The sequence below is a fragment of the Dipteris shenzhenensis genome, chromosome 3 (assembly GCF_047967505.1).
Source record: "Dipteris shenzhenensis isolate YYH24624 ecotype China chromosome 3, Dip_SZ_1.0, whole genome shotgun sequence".
NCBI lineage: Eukaryota > Viridiplantae > Streptophyta > Polypodiopsida > Gleicheniales > Dipteridaceae > Dipteris > Dipteris shenzhenensis.
Window position 1 is genome coordinate 43,955,872 of NC_141598.1, and position 14,130 is coordinate 43,970,001.

Consider the following 14,130-nt stretch of genomic DNA (forward strand, 5'->3'; position numbering starts at 1 on the left):
TAGCAATGGAGATATGTGGCAAGCAGAGGACTCCATTGACTCAGAGTACTAGTAGGCATGCCTACATGTAACTTTGCAAAGTCTTCTTGTAATTATGGAAAGGTGTTTATTAAAACCATTACAAGATACTCTTATATTTTAGCAATGATTTTGATGTAACTCTACTTTTGATGTAATGTCATGCTATTCCTAGAAAACTGTCATCAGCTCTCTTTTATAGTTTCACTTTCAATTCCATAAAAATATCATTTTAAACTTCAAGTTCTACTATCCTTTATTCTCATTAAGGATGCACATTCCTAATGTTCGCATTGGCAATGTGTTCTCTAACTCAAGTTCTACAATCCTTTATCCTTAAGGATGTGTTTACATTTATTCAAATGTGGAAGCCATTCAATGGAAGGAAATGATTGACCGTATATTACATTGTAATATTTTGGGGGAAATTTCATGTATATCATAGTAGAGGTAAAACTAATTAGTTATCACATACGATATATCAACACAACATGTGCCCTTATTTATTGTATAGTGTGTTAATAGAGCATATAATAAAAATAGCACGTTGAATATATAAAAAGAGATTGAGATAAGTACCTCTATTGGTCATAAGTTTTTGGGGCCAAAATCTATGTGTATTAAAATACGGATAAAACCATTGTTAGAGCATTGTTATGTCTAAAAAAAATTGGATACAATGTATCCACATTTACATGCCCTTTTGCATTGTATATGGCTAGATAGCATACAAGCGGATTTATTGGTTTGCATGTAAGTTTTATGGAAACATCCTAAGTAAAGTTACATCTTGTGCTATGATGAAAGGATAGTATAAGCCCAAGGGGTTCAATTCTTGAGAACATATATAGCACATGCATTCAGGGAAACTGTATTATTAAAGCCTCCTATCTAGAGCTTATTTGTAAACCTAAATGCTTTGAAACAACCCCTTTCTCTATGGAAACTTACGTATTTTTTCAATACCCTAATTCAAAAGCCTCTAAATTGTAAGTAAATTTATGTAAGGTTTAGAATTTTTTGTTATTTCCCTTCAATTGAACCCGTGTCCTATATGCACATATTTTTACATGAAACCTGTAAGAAAACAATACAATGTATGTGCTCAATAGATAATAGGATCTTGTATGCAAGAGAAAAAAGTAGATAGTATGGAGAATAAAAAATTTGATTACTATAGAACTGATACAATAGATGGTGCTGCCTCCCAGCTGTGCGCCCCTGTGTGAGGAGCTTCGATTGCATGCTGGAAATAGTAGAGGATGGAGGCTGGATGCTAAGGAATTAGGGTTGCTATAGCCAGTGATGATGATGGGCTTTACAGTCTTGCTCTTATATAGCCACCAGTTGTAGTCGGTTAGACCCAATTGGGTGACCGACCCAGTCTGCCCAAAATGATTGACTAGGGGTCGGTTCCAAAATAGGCCACCAACCACTCGATAGAACTATGGTGCAAAATAGACCAACTTACCTATGGTCACTGTTCGGCGGCCTAGAGCCATGTGGGATCATCTGGGGCTCCAAACGGGCCCCACAACCCGAGAGTGGGCTGCCCCGAAAATGCTCCATCTACCCTTAGTGTGGTCAGTCATGGGCTCGGGGGGGTCACTATGTATAAACCCTCTATATCACGTGCATTCAAGGCCTATATTTAAAGTCCCTTATTTGTAAAAAAATTCATTAATAAGATGTACCCCTTTTCTATACAAATCTGTAAATTTTTTTCAAAACTATTTTAAATAGTCCCTTATGTATATTTATTTCTGTAAATTTTAGAAATAAAAAAAATCCTTCTGTTGAACTCACGTGATAGGGTTACATATGATGAGTGACCCCCCCGAGGTCATGGGATGCCTTCTCGCACTTGTATGTAGCCTAGTTGGTAGTGTAACAACTCTATCTGAAGCCATCCAGCCATCAGGCCACACATGGCCCCCATTTGGTGTCCAAACCAGGACCTACCAGATAATCGAGCTACTCAAATGTCTTCTCCTCATATGGGGGGCTTACAAGTAGAGTTAGTTGGTTCCCCATAGTTACATGAGAGTGGAGCATTGATATCTAACACCCCACCTCAATGTCCACCCACAAGTGAACTTACTTTTTTGGCCCAATGCCAAGTCGATGAAGATGCCTCTCCAGCAAGTCTCTTCCAAGAGCCTTCGTGAAGATGTCCGCAGCATTCTCTGTAGTCGGACAGTACACCAAGTCGACCTCTCCATCCATGATGAGCTCGCATACAAAGTGATATTGAATCTCAATGTGTTTTGTGCAAGCATGGAACATAGGGTTCTTTGCGATCGCCACGCAACTCTGATTGTCACATGATAACTACATAGGCTTGTTCTGCACTGCACCCATGTCCCCTAAAATCCTCCTCAACCACACTCCCTCACAAGAAGCAAAATATGCTTATTTGTACTCAGCCTCGGTAGAAGAAAGAGCAACTGTGGGTTGCTTCTTGTTGACCCATGACACAGCTCCAGATCCAAGTGAGAAATAGTAACCTGTCACTAATCTCTTGCTATCCACGTCTCCTACCCAATCCGAGTCACACAATCGGTCAAGATGTTGCCCTTGGTATATGTGATGCCATAATCAAGTGTGCCTTTGATGTATTTTAGCACCCGCATTCCTGCCGTGCAATGGTTCTCCCGGGGCTTATTGGAAAAAGTGCTTAATACACCAGTCGCAAAGCTGATGTCCGGCTGCGTGTTCGGCCGCATGTTGCACAAGTAAATCAAGCTGCCCACAAGCCTTCTATACATTGCTTCATCCACTAGTGGTGATGAACCCTCATTTGAGAGCTTCATGTCAACCTCCATAGGGGTGCCAACTGTCTTGCACTCAACCATGCCAAATGCCTTTAGTATCTCTCCAGCATACTTCAGCTGTGAGATGAAGATCTGTTTTGGCTCTTGCCAAACTTCAATCCCCAATCATAAATGCATCAGTTCGAGGTCTTTCATTTCAAACTCTCTTCCTAGCAAATGCTTTGTCTGTAAGATCTTCTCTTCATGGTTCCCTACTATGACAAGGTTGTCCACATAAAGGACCACGATCATACACCTGCCTCCTTCTCTGTAGTTATACAAATTTGCATCAGATGGGCACCTCTTGAACCTGTTTTGCAGAAAGTAGGCATCAATCTGCTGGTACCATGCTCATGGGAACTGTTTCAGCCCATAAAGTGCCTTCTTCAGTTTACAGACTTTACCTTCTGAACCAGGGATCTGAACCAGGGATGATAAAACCTGGTGGTTGTTCCACATATACCTCCTTGAGATCTCCATTCAGAAAGGTGGATTTTACATCCATTTGAAACACGGGCCAACTTTCCTGTGCTGCTAAAGCCAAAACACTATGAATTGTGGTTAGTCGAGCTATGGGAGCAAAAGTATCCTGATAATCAAAACCATTTACCTGTGCGAATCCTTTTGCCACGAGCCGAGCCTTGTACTTATCCAAGGTGCCATCGGATTTGTACTTGGTCTTGTACACCCACTTGGTTCCAATTACCTTGTGTTTTGGTGGTCGATCCACAAGGTCCCAAGTGTTGTTCTTTATTATGGAGCCATACTCTGACTGCATAGCCTCGATCCACCTATCATCACCATGTGCCTCTTCAAGACACTTGGGTTCTTCAGCACGGATCACCTCTGTCATCAAAGCATAGTTGACCAAGTGTTCCTGCGCCCTTCTTTGCTCCTCTAATCTCTTGGACCGGCAGTGTTCGGATGGTTCCTCCTCAATGGCTGGAGGTTCTCTGCCATCCAAATGCTACTTTACCCACTTCGAGAATGGCCGTTGCCATTGTGGTTCTGCAGGCTCTTCTTTCTCTTCTTTATCTTGAATCCTCCCAAGCACCATTGGGGGAGTTTGGTCTGCTGTTGGTTGTTGTACTGGATGGATATCCTGGTCCTGGTTGTCTAGGAAGGAAGCATCCTCCTCCAATTGATGCAGCTGTTCTGAGAAGACCACATCACGACTTTTTCTTACCTTCTTGGTAACAGGGTTATAGAGACGGTAACCCTTCGCCTCTTCACTGTAGCCCAAGAAAATACACTTCCGGCTCTTCGGTTCCCATTTGGTCCTATTAGCATCAGGGACATGCACAAAACAGTCACATCCAAAAACTCTGAAATGTGCAACTGAAGGTTGCTTATCAGAAAAGGCCTGTAGTGGAGTCATTCCATTCACAGCCTTCGTGTAGCTACGATTCAAATTGTAAACTACCATGTTACATGCTTCAGCCCAGAAAGTCTTTGGCAAATCTTTCTCTTTCATCATACTCCTGCCCATTTCACAGATGGCACGCATCTTGCGTTCTGCTACTCCATTTTGCTGTGATGTATGTGGCAAGGGTTTTTGCCTCTTGATCCCGTGACTTTTGCAGTAACTTTCAAATTCACTTCATGTGAACTCTCCACCTCTGTCTGATCTCAACTTCTTCATATTCCTCCTCGTTTCTTTCTCGACCATTACATGCCATTCTTTGAACTTACTAAAAGCTCATCTTTAGTCTTTAGGAACTATATCCATATCCTTCTACTGTAGTTGTCGATCAGCATCATGAAGTAGTAGGAACCACCCAAAGCTTCCGTCTCCATCTTTCAGCAGAGGTCCGTGTGAACGAGCTCTAGAGGAGCCTTTGCCCTATTGGCCTCTTTAGGGAAGGGCTGCCGATGCTGCTTCCCCATCATGCAAGCTTCACATACATCGAATAGATCTGTAATTTCTAATAGGTCTACAATCATTCCACTTTTATGCATCTCTTTTAAAGAACTAAGGTTTAGATGACCAAACCTCTCATGCCACAGCTCAGTGCTCTTCACATCGGCTCAAGCACTAAAAGCTGAGAGTTCGTAGATGTTGTTGCATCATGTACCTTTACCAACGACCTTCCCTTGAAGATCCAAAATTTGTGCGCCATTCTTATTGAATTGAACTTTGAGGTCCCGATCTGTGATCGCAGAAATGGACAACAAGTTACTCTTGATATCTGGTACATAAAGAACATCGGACAACTGTTTTACAACTCCATTTGACTTGAGAGCAATCGTACCTTTTCCTTTTGCTAGATATTTTGTACCATTGCCGACTGCTACCAGGATGTCATTCCCTATCACATGTAGAGAGGTATACCAATCCTTCCGACTGGTCATGTGGCACGATGCATCACTGTCAATAATCCAAGGTTCATCCACAGGTAGATGAGTTGCCTTTGTGCAAATCTCCTCAATTGTTACGAATAGCTCTACTAGTACTGCCTGCGCGTTGTTGCTGGACTCTTTCTTTACTCCGTTCTTCTCATTTGCAATCTTCTTCTAGCACTCATTCTGCTTGTGCCCTGCCTTGTTGCAATAGAAGCACTTGATCTTCTTCTTTCTCTTTTTATTATCAGAAGAAGATGGGTTACCAGAGTCCTTACCCTTATCTTTCTTTGATCCAGCCGAGAAAGCCGAATCTTCTCCAGTCCTCATCTTTTGACGCATCTCCTCCTCCAGAAGCATTGCACTAAAATCCTTAAAGTTGAGGGGTGGATTTTTGTTCTGCGTATTCAGTGCCATAATAAGACCGTCGTACTTTGGTGGGAGAATCCGTATGCAACCTCGTGCTAGATTCTCACTGGTGATGGTGATGCTAATCACAGTCATCTGATCGCGTAGATTCTTCACCCTGGTGATGAACTTCTCTGCCATTTCAGACTCAGACAATTTCTTGTTCACGAGTTGAGTCTCTAGATTCTGAATCCGCGTCTGATTCGTAGTCTTGTATCGATTTTTCAAGACCGTCCATGCCTCCTCTGCTGTGGTGACATGTTGATTTAACGCCATGATAGAATCATTTACACTGCAAACAATAGAACACAACGCATCTGCATTTCTTCTTGTCCACGTGAGAATCTCATCCGCAGTTAGTACTATCTGTTGTGCTGCATTGGCTGGATTCGATTTCACAACCGGCTTAAGGTCCACCCCAATAGCAGTATCCCAAAGCTCATATGCACTTAGGATGGTCTTCATCTTGAACTTCCAGCTCTGATACCATGTAAGAAAACAATACAACGTCTGTGCTCAACAGATAACAAGATCTCGTATGCAAGAGAGAAAAGTAGATAGTATGGAGAATCAAAAGTTTGATTACTATAGAACTGATACAAGCTGTAGCTAGTGATGATGATGGGCTTCACGAGCTTACTCTTATATAGCTAGCAGTCATAGTCGGTTAGACCCAATTGGGTGACTGACCCAGTCCATCCAAAACGGCCGACTGGGTCCCAAAATAGGCCACCGACCACTCAATAGAATCTTGGTGCAAAATAGAGCAACTAACCTATGGACACCGTTCAGCCCAGAGCCATCTAGGATCATCTGGGCTCCAAACCGGCCCTGCAACATGAGAGTGGGCTGCCTCGGGAAATGCTCCATCTACCCTCAGTGCGGTCAATCATGGGATGCCTTCTTGCACTTGCATGTGGCCTAGTTGGTAGTGTATCAACTCCATCTGAAGCCGTCCAGCCATTAGGCCACACATGGCCCCCATCTGATGTCCAAACCAGGACCTACCGAATAATCGAGCTACTCAAATGCCTTCTCCTCATATGGGGGGCTTACAAGTAGAGTTAGTTGGTTCCTGCGTAGTTACACGAGAGTGGAGCATTGATATCTAACAAAACCCTCGAGGAAGGACCATGTCTTTGGGTGAAGAAAAAACTTCATGTGCTAAGAAAATTTATATAGATTGTAAGGCATAGCACGTACCAAGATGATATCATTTTCATGTGACTTTTAATGCAACCCATAGTAAGTAGACATAAAGTTATGTTTCAATGATGAGACATGAAACTACCGTTGTCAAATCACATTCATATATACAAGCTATTGTCATGAGGGACTCATAATCCTTGTATTCACACTATCCTCTCAGTTCCATGCTTTTCCAACCCATAACTTATGATAGAAGACACACAAAGAAAAATAAGAAGCCATTATTGAATTTGAGAGATGCCCATTTTCTTTGCAATTGCACAAACTTTATGATAATGGCTCAACTAGAATATTGCACTTACTATGGGTTATGTTTTCAACTAGAAGCTTGCACTTACTATGGATTATGTGTTTGAAAGCACTGCAATTTGTGTAATTTTGCTTACAGTATCCTATACTAATGGAGCTTAGATGTGCAAATTTAATATATTCAAATTAAGAAATGTGTTGTAGCTTCAAAGAATTTCAAGGAATACTAGTTTACATTGTTGAGGAAGGGATTCCTTTGGTTGAAAATTTCGAAGAAGGGAATCCTTGGGTTAACAAATAGTTTATGTGGTTGAAGAAGGAAAAATTTTGGTTGACAAATTTACAATGATTGGTCTCAATTGTCAAATTATCTTTTGCATCATCGAGTATAAAGGTGTCCTATCCCCTTCCTTTACCTTAGGCTTTTCTCTTATTTTTCCTTTTACTTGTGCATGTATTCTCAATGGTTGGGCATCATTGACTATAAAGGTGTCATGTCTGCATCCTTCGCCTTATGCTTTTCTCTTATTTTTCCTTTATTTGTGTGGCATTCTCTTGTCACTTGGAAGTACTAGCTTTATACTTTAGCTTTATAGGACTAATCTTTCTCTCCTTATAGGACTAGTCTTTGTCTATCCTTATAGGACTAGTCTTTGCGTATCCCTATGCAAAGGCAACACGATAGTGAAAGCTCATTTTTTATTAAAAAGGCTTTTCAAGGTGCCGAAACTTTTGGCATATCTATGACTAGACACGAGCCTTAGGGCCTTAGCACATGGATGGGGCTAGCATGGGCTTAGGATGGGAATCTTTTTGTCATCATTACACCCATCCTAGACCAAATGGTCTAGGATGGATTTAGAATGGGAGTAGCACCTTTTTCTCCCATCTTGGACCATGGCCTCTAGACCGTGGCAACCAGAATGGGTTTCCCTTTTTTAGGGATTCCAAAACATGGGAGGATGACAAGTGTCCTTGTCCCCACATGGTCCCCAACTTCTAAACACATGAAATGATGCCATGTCTTCTCTTCTACCTAAACCCATCCCTAGTTTCTTTTTTGTTAGCACATGATGGGATGGGAATAGGATAGAAATATGCATGGGACCACCTTTCTCATTCCCATCCTATTTCTTCCCATGTGCTAAGCCCCTTAGAGAGCACTTAAGGTGGGAGGTCGATGGAGGATTAATCTCCACTGGTCGAGCCACTTCATAGACAACAAGGTGGGGATCCCACTAAGGCCCTACCTTTTGGAATGTCATTATAACTCTAAGTGTAAAGTTGCTTGGGGGTGTTGAGAAATGTGGTGTGATTGGTAGAGTGGATTGTGTCAACGAATCGATGATATGTGTACTGGAAAAAGATGATGTTGTACTCTAGGTAGATGAGTGAAGAGACTAGAGAAAAGAGGTGAAAGAGGTGGGTGTGTGTGTGTGGTGGTGGTGAATGGATCATTAAATAAAAGTGGGATGGAGCATTAATAAAAGTAGGGACGTGGCTATTTTGGCAGGAGTAGTGTCTAGAGAGAAATACCCAATAAAAGACATAAGCATTTAAAACCTCCACAAGAGGGCAAAAAGTTGACCCTAACAACACATCAGGAGTAGATTAGAAAGCCTTAAACAACCACTAAACCAAAACTTAAAGTGGTCAAGTTGACCAGATGAACTGAAAGAAGTGGGATGGACTTGATTAGCAAACAGGTTGGGGATCCCACTATGGCCCTGCCTTTTGGAGTGTCATTATAATCCAAGTATTAGTAGCTTGATAAATATTTCGAATAACTTGTGAAAGGAAACAATAGGTGTAAATTGGAAGGAAAGGAAAAGAGAAAAAGCAAGTAAAGGTGAAGGAATATATCGAGAAACGTAGATGAGTGAAAGAGAGGAGAGAAAAGAGGTGAAAAGGTGTATGTGTGTGTGTGTGTGTGTGTGTGTGGTGGATGAGCCATTAAATAAAAGTGGGGACGTACTTATTTTGGCAAGAGTAATATAAATGTGGTGTCATACAAGAGACAAAGAGAGCCTCCATCTGTAGAGAGAAATACCTAACAAAAGACAAAAGCTTTAGGATGAAACACAAAAGCATTTAGGACCTCCACAAGCAAATAAAAACCTTAAACCCTAAACACATTAGAAGCCCTTAAACTTCTATTAACCCACCTTTAAGCCTCATACTAACCATAATTTACAAGGTCAAATTGACCAAATGAACTGACTTCAAAACTATGGCCTTGATTAGCAACTCACTAGGACCCTTGGAGGGCCAAAAAGTGGCCCTCGGATGTTTACCTTCCCGATTCTAGAGACTAGTGGGATTCAACAAGACACCATCCCCTTATGTTTTCCTTCCTCAAGGAATGTCGATTCAACACCGTTGGGCATCCACTTATCTAGCATCCCTTCATCGCCATTTGCATGCAAAGCCATGGAAGCTGTGTTTGGATGTCGCAGATTTCTTGCTCTTCTTTTGTATTCCATAGCCTGTAGCTCATGCGTCTTCTCCTCCTCCCTTGACAACTCTGCTGTAAGGGATCAGCGTCAGCTCGAGGGTACCATTCTTGTCTCATCGAATCAGCGTGCACATTACCACTTCGACGTCTTTGAAATTACTGTTGACCCCGAGTCCCCCTCTTAGCCCAATGCCAGTCATCCCCCACGCAAGCTTACTGATAGCACCTCTGTCAATTACAATGGACACTTTGTGGACGATGAAGATTCACAAAAGCTACTGCGTCGTTGGGCATCATTGGACCTGTCCGCAACTCGGCCTCATCCCGGGCCGGATCATATGTTGGCCTTCGTTTCTGAACGGGACGGCATCGCGAAAGTATACTTCGATGTAGTCAAAGACAAGAAGTCCAAAACAATCGAGCTGCCTGTCGTGGACGGGCCGGATCTGGATCGGATTGCACAGTTCCAGGATAGGCCGGTTTTGTCGAATGGCCGGGCGATTACGTGGGCATGAGACGGCGATCAGAACCCGGGCAGAGTTGGACGGCTGTCTGATCTTAGCACCGGCGTCACAAATTGCCTCACGCCCCCGGATGTGGCGGACTTGAGCCCCTCCGTTTCTCCCTCTGGCGAATGGGTGATTGTGGCTTCTGATCAAGGTAAAAGATTCCAAGGAGAAATCTTCAACACCAACTCAGCTTTGTACATGTTCAAGGCTGGGGATGGTTCGTAGCATCGCCTGTTGGTCAAGGACGGGGGCTGGCCTTCATGTTCAGACGATTCCCATTTCTTTTTCCACAGAAAGGCAGACGACGGATGGTGGAGCATCTTCGAAGCTGAGATCCCGAATGCACCTTCCGATCCGATATTCGTGAAGAGAATATACAGGCTTCCATGCTTTTACTCTGGGAGCTTCGAGGAACAGGAAGTGGTTGACTATGGCTACTCGATCAGAACACAGCGATCACAGAAGAATCGAAATCTTTGTATTGGCAGATCAAAGCAGGGTAGCGCTCACTTCCGCCGTAGATGGCAAATATCACAGCTATAATCCGTTCATGTCTGCCGATTCCAAAAAGGTGGGCTTCCACAAATGCTCTTGTACAGGCTAAGAACCTGAAAACGTTCTGGAATACCTGCAGTCGCCTCTGCCTAGCCTGTCCCTTCTCCGCATCAATGAGGATTTCGCTTCCTTCTCACGCGATGGAAAGTTGATTGCTTTCAATCCTGATGTCAATGATGGAGATTCGTGGGACAGAAATACCGGAGGTGATCAGGTACATGTCACGAGAACAGCACAAGATGGAGGTGGTAAGACCAGAGGTGCTGTGCAGGTTAGTAGCACCCAAGGGCAAGGAAAAGCGTTCGGGATTGCATGGTCGATGTCTTCGACCGCGGGCCGACACTGTTATTGAGCTCGGTCCTTTTCTTTATGGACAAGGAGGAAGAGGTGAGGGTATGCTCCGTTGATGTGAAGGTCGAATTCAGGAACGAACACGCTTGCGCGTTGATAAATCAGAGAACAAAGAGCCTTGCAGCCGGTTCCTGACGAAGAACGGCATCAAGAACAATGCCTTCCCGTCAGCATCGCCGGTTGGGAAGCACCTGGTGTTCCGCTCTTCTCGACTCAGGGCACACAACCTCTTCATCATGGATGCCGAGAAAGGAGAAGATGGTGAACCAGTGCAGCAGTTGACAGACGGAGAGTGGACGGATACCATGCCAAATTGGTCGCCAGATGGGGAATGGATTGTGTTTGCATCGGACCGGGAGGCATCGGGATCACTCCGCTTCGATTTATACATGATTCATCCCGACGGAAAGGGGCTACGCAAGGTGATGATTGCCAACAACAACAAGGAATCAAGTGCCAGTTACGTGCATCCGCATTTCAGCCCAGACTCTCGGAGACTGGTATTCACGTCAGACTATGCGGGGTTATCAGCGGAGCCCATATCGATGCCGAGCCAGTACCAACCTTAAATCTTCATGAGCGATTTGAAGGGACAGAATCTGCAGAGGCTCACGTATAGTCCCTACGAAACTGCGCTTCCCGCATGGGGTCCTATACAGGTTGCTTCTTTGAATCGCTTGATTCTACATGCATTATTTGGACGTCTTCTTTGTTCTTCTAATTGGATTAGCACAAACTTGGTCTGATTCTTCTAGGGATTTCCTTTGTGCTTCGTTGACTCAGAAAGGTTCATGCAAGCGATTATCAAAACTGCACTACATGCAAATGCAGTTTCCAGGACGTCCTTTGGCTCAATTCGAAAGCCACACAGTCTCCATTCTTATGCAAACTCAGCAACGTTGTCAAAAAGCATACACATCTAGAAGTTGAGAATAAGCACAAAAAGAAGAATAAGCATACACGTCTAGAAGATGAGAATGCTACTCCACAAGATTCGTGTGCCCTCTAGGGACAACTAACATGTTGTGAAGAGTGCCATTCAAGGGGGGGTTGTTGGGAGTCCTCTTAGAGTTCTTGGCTAATCAGATGGCCCCTTGGATACCGCCCTAAGAGTATCATGAGAGATCATGGGGGTTTGTAGTTTGAATGAGTGACATTAAAGAGAGTTTGTCAGCAAGAGACATGAAAATGTAACAACTATGTATAAGTGTGTAAAAGTATTCCATAACTTTTAAGACATTTCATATGTGAATGTGACCTAGATATCCTCAAATAAATGCTACATATAACAAGAATCTATGTAATATCAGCATTTATGTTCAAAAATATTTTTAGTTACACATTATAGAGTTTTCCCTTCCACATGGATTCTCATGTGTTTATAATTGATTCATTCATGAATACTAACTTTCACATGGAGTGGTTTTGCTATTGTTATATGACCCCACTCATCCTTGGAGTAAATTTTTAGATATTTTCCCATTGGTTTAAAGTTAAGAATTCAAAGCAAATGTGTTATGAAATATGTATTTTTGGATCTATTACATAAAAAATGACAATAAAATCATGCAAACCAAATGACAATAAAAAATGACACACCTCCTTTTTTGGAAAAAAAAACAAAAAAGTACCTTTTTTCCAAACTATGGGCACAAAATACTCAATTTTATGTCAAACATCTTTTTAAAATAGCTACTTTTATGGAAAAAACGGTACTTATATCTTACTCTAAAACCTAAAGACGTCCAGAATTGGTAAAAGGGTTCTAATTTATAATTTGGAAAACACGACAAATTATAAAGGAGAATTAACTATTCTATTCAATTGGGAAAGTCCTTGGACCTTTTACTTTAAAATATCAATTATTTTTTGGTGCTTAGCTGTCCAAAATGTTTTACATTAAAACCATACACAACAATTTCTATAGCTTGCAGTTTAAACATTTCTACACATTGATGAATTCCACTTTTCTTTTATTTTTATTATTTTAAAGCATCTTTGAATCAACTTTCCATTAAGGACTTTTGTTGAAAGAGTTTTATATTAATTACTGCCATAAAAGTAACAACATTGCCCTGAAGTATAAGCTTTGTACCAATATATGTTTTCAAACTCCATGTTGTATGTAATGTGCTATCCATAAACCTATAGGAATGCATTGTCATTTAAAAAAATCTTTCTTTTTATACAATGTTAATATAATGCTTGAATTTAAGGATATGCCAATATTAATATAGGTAGTTGTATGGAGTTGATGGCCATAGAAGAGGTTTTGTTGAATGTAAAAATGTCTTTAGAATTAAATATTAACTAAAGACATTTAGCATCTTACATTATTTGGATCAAATAGTATATTTTTTATGTAAATAGTCACGATTTTAAGTTTATCAATTTACTTTATTTCAATCCAAGACGTGATGTGAACTTGGATTCTGGAATCCGAAACTGCATGAGGGATTGATATTTCCGTCGACGGAGTGAACTTTTTGTAAGAAAATGTGTAAAATTGCATTTTCATCCAATGAAACTTTCAGCACCAAAATCTCTTGTCGATGAAAAAAGAATCGTCAAAAAATTTCACTGATGGAAAAAATCGATGGAAATTTCAATCCATCAATGGAAATCTCAGTCCATTCGACGGAAACTTCTTTTCCATCGATGGAATTTGGGATTCCATAATCCAAGACTTGGATTCTGGAATCCCTATTTTGATGATGGGAAAAATTTCCATCGGCAGAAATTTTTTGACGGGAGGAATTCCTTCCGTCGGCGGAATTTTTGGATGGTTCTTTTCTCATTGGCGAGAGATTTTGGTGCTAAAAGTTTCATTGGATGAAAATGCGACTTTACACATTTTGGAATGCTTCCTTTTTTCCTTTTTTGGACGAAAACATCAATCCCTCATGCAATTTCGGAATCCAGAATCCAAGTTCACATCATTATTTTTTAGCAACAATTGTTGTTGTCTTCATGACTTATAATTTATTTTTTATCAACTAAAAGTTATATTTTTTCGATGGCTCAGATGGAATAAAGTAAACTCAAAACCTACTACCATCTAAATATTGACCATTAGGTTGAAATTGAACCATTTTGTTTGATGACAATAGATTGTATAACTTTCTTCTCTAACCTTTGACCATTTATATATTTTAGTTACTATCTAATTCTAGAGACGTTTTAAGTTTCAATAGACCTCTTCTATGAGCATGGACTCCATATA

General features: G+C 41.4%; 1 protein-coding gene across 1 annotated transcript; it reads left to right on the forward strand.

Moving 5' to 3' along the window:
* Nucleotides 1-9,467: 9,467 nt before the first annotated feature.
* LOC147903849 (uncharacterized) lies at nucleotides 9,468-11,950 on the forward strand. The gene is made up of 7 exons (XM_087372332.1): nucleotides 9,468-9,566; nucleotides 9,678-9,971; nucleotides 10,020-10,218; nucleotides 10,382-10,572; nucleotides 10,636-10,827; nucleotides 10,982-11,566; nucleotides 11,695-11,950. The coding sequence occupies exons 1-6, from the start codon at nucleotides 9,468-9,470 to the stop codon at nucleotides 11,474-11,476; spliced, it is 1,470 nt and encodes a 489-aa protein (XP_087228458.1). The 3' UTR covers nucleotides 11,477-11,566; nucleotides 11,695-11,950.
* The last annotated feature ends 2,180 nt before the right edge of the window (nucleotides 11,951-14,130 follow it).

Excerpts from the sequence above, each read along its gene's own strand:
- LOC147903849 (XM_087372332.1), top strand. The coding sequence starts at position 9,468 with ATGGAAGCTGTGTTTGGATGTCGCAGATTTCTTGCTCTTCTTTTGTAT. Across the intron at positions 9,567-9,677 it reads CCTCCCTTGACAACTCTGCT|CCCAATGCCAGTCATCCCCC; the intron begins GTAAGGGATCAG and ends TCCCCCTCTTAG. Across the intron at positions 10,573-10,635 it reads TGTCTGCCGATTCCAAAAAG|TCGCCTCTGCCTAGCCTGTC; the intron begins GTGGGCTTCCAC and ends GAATACCTGCAG.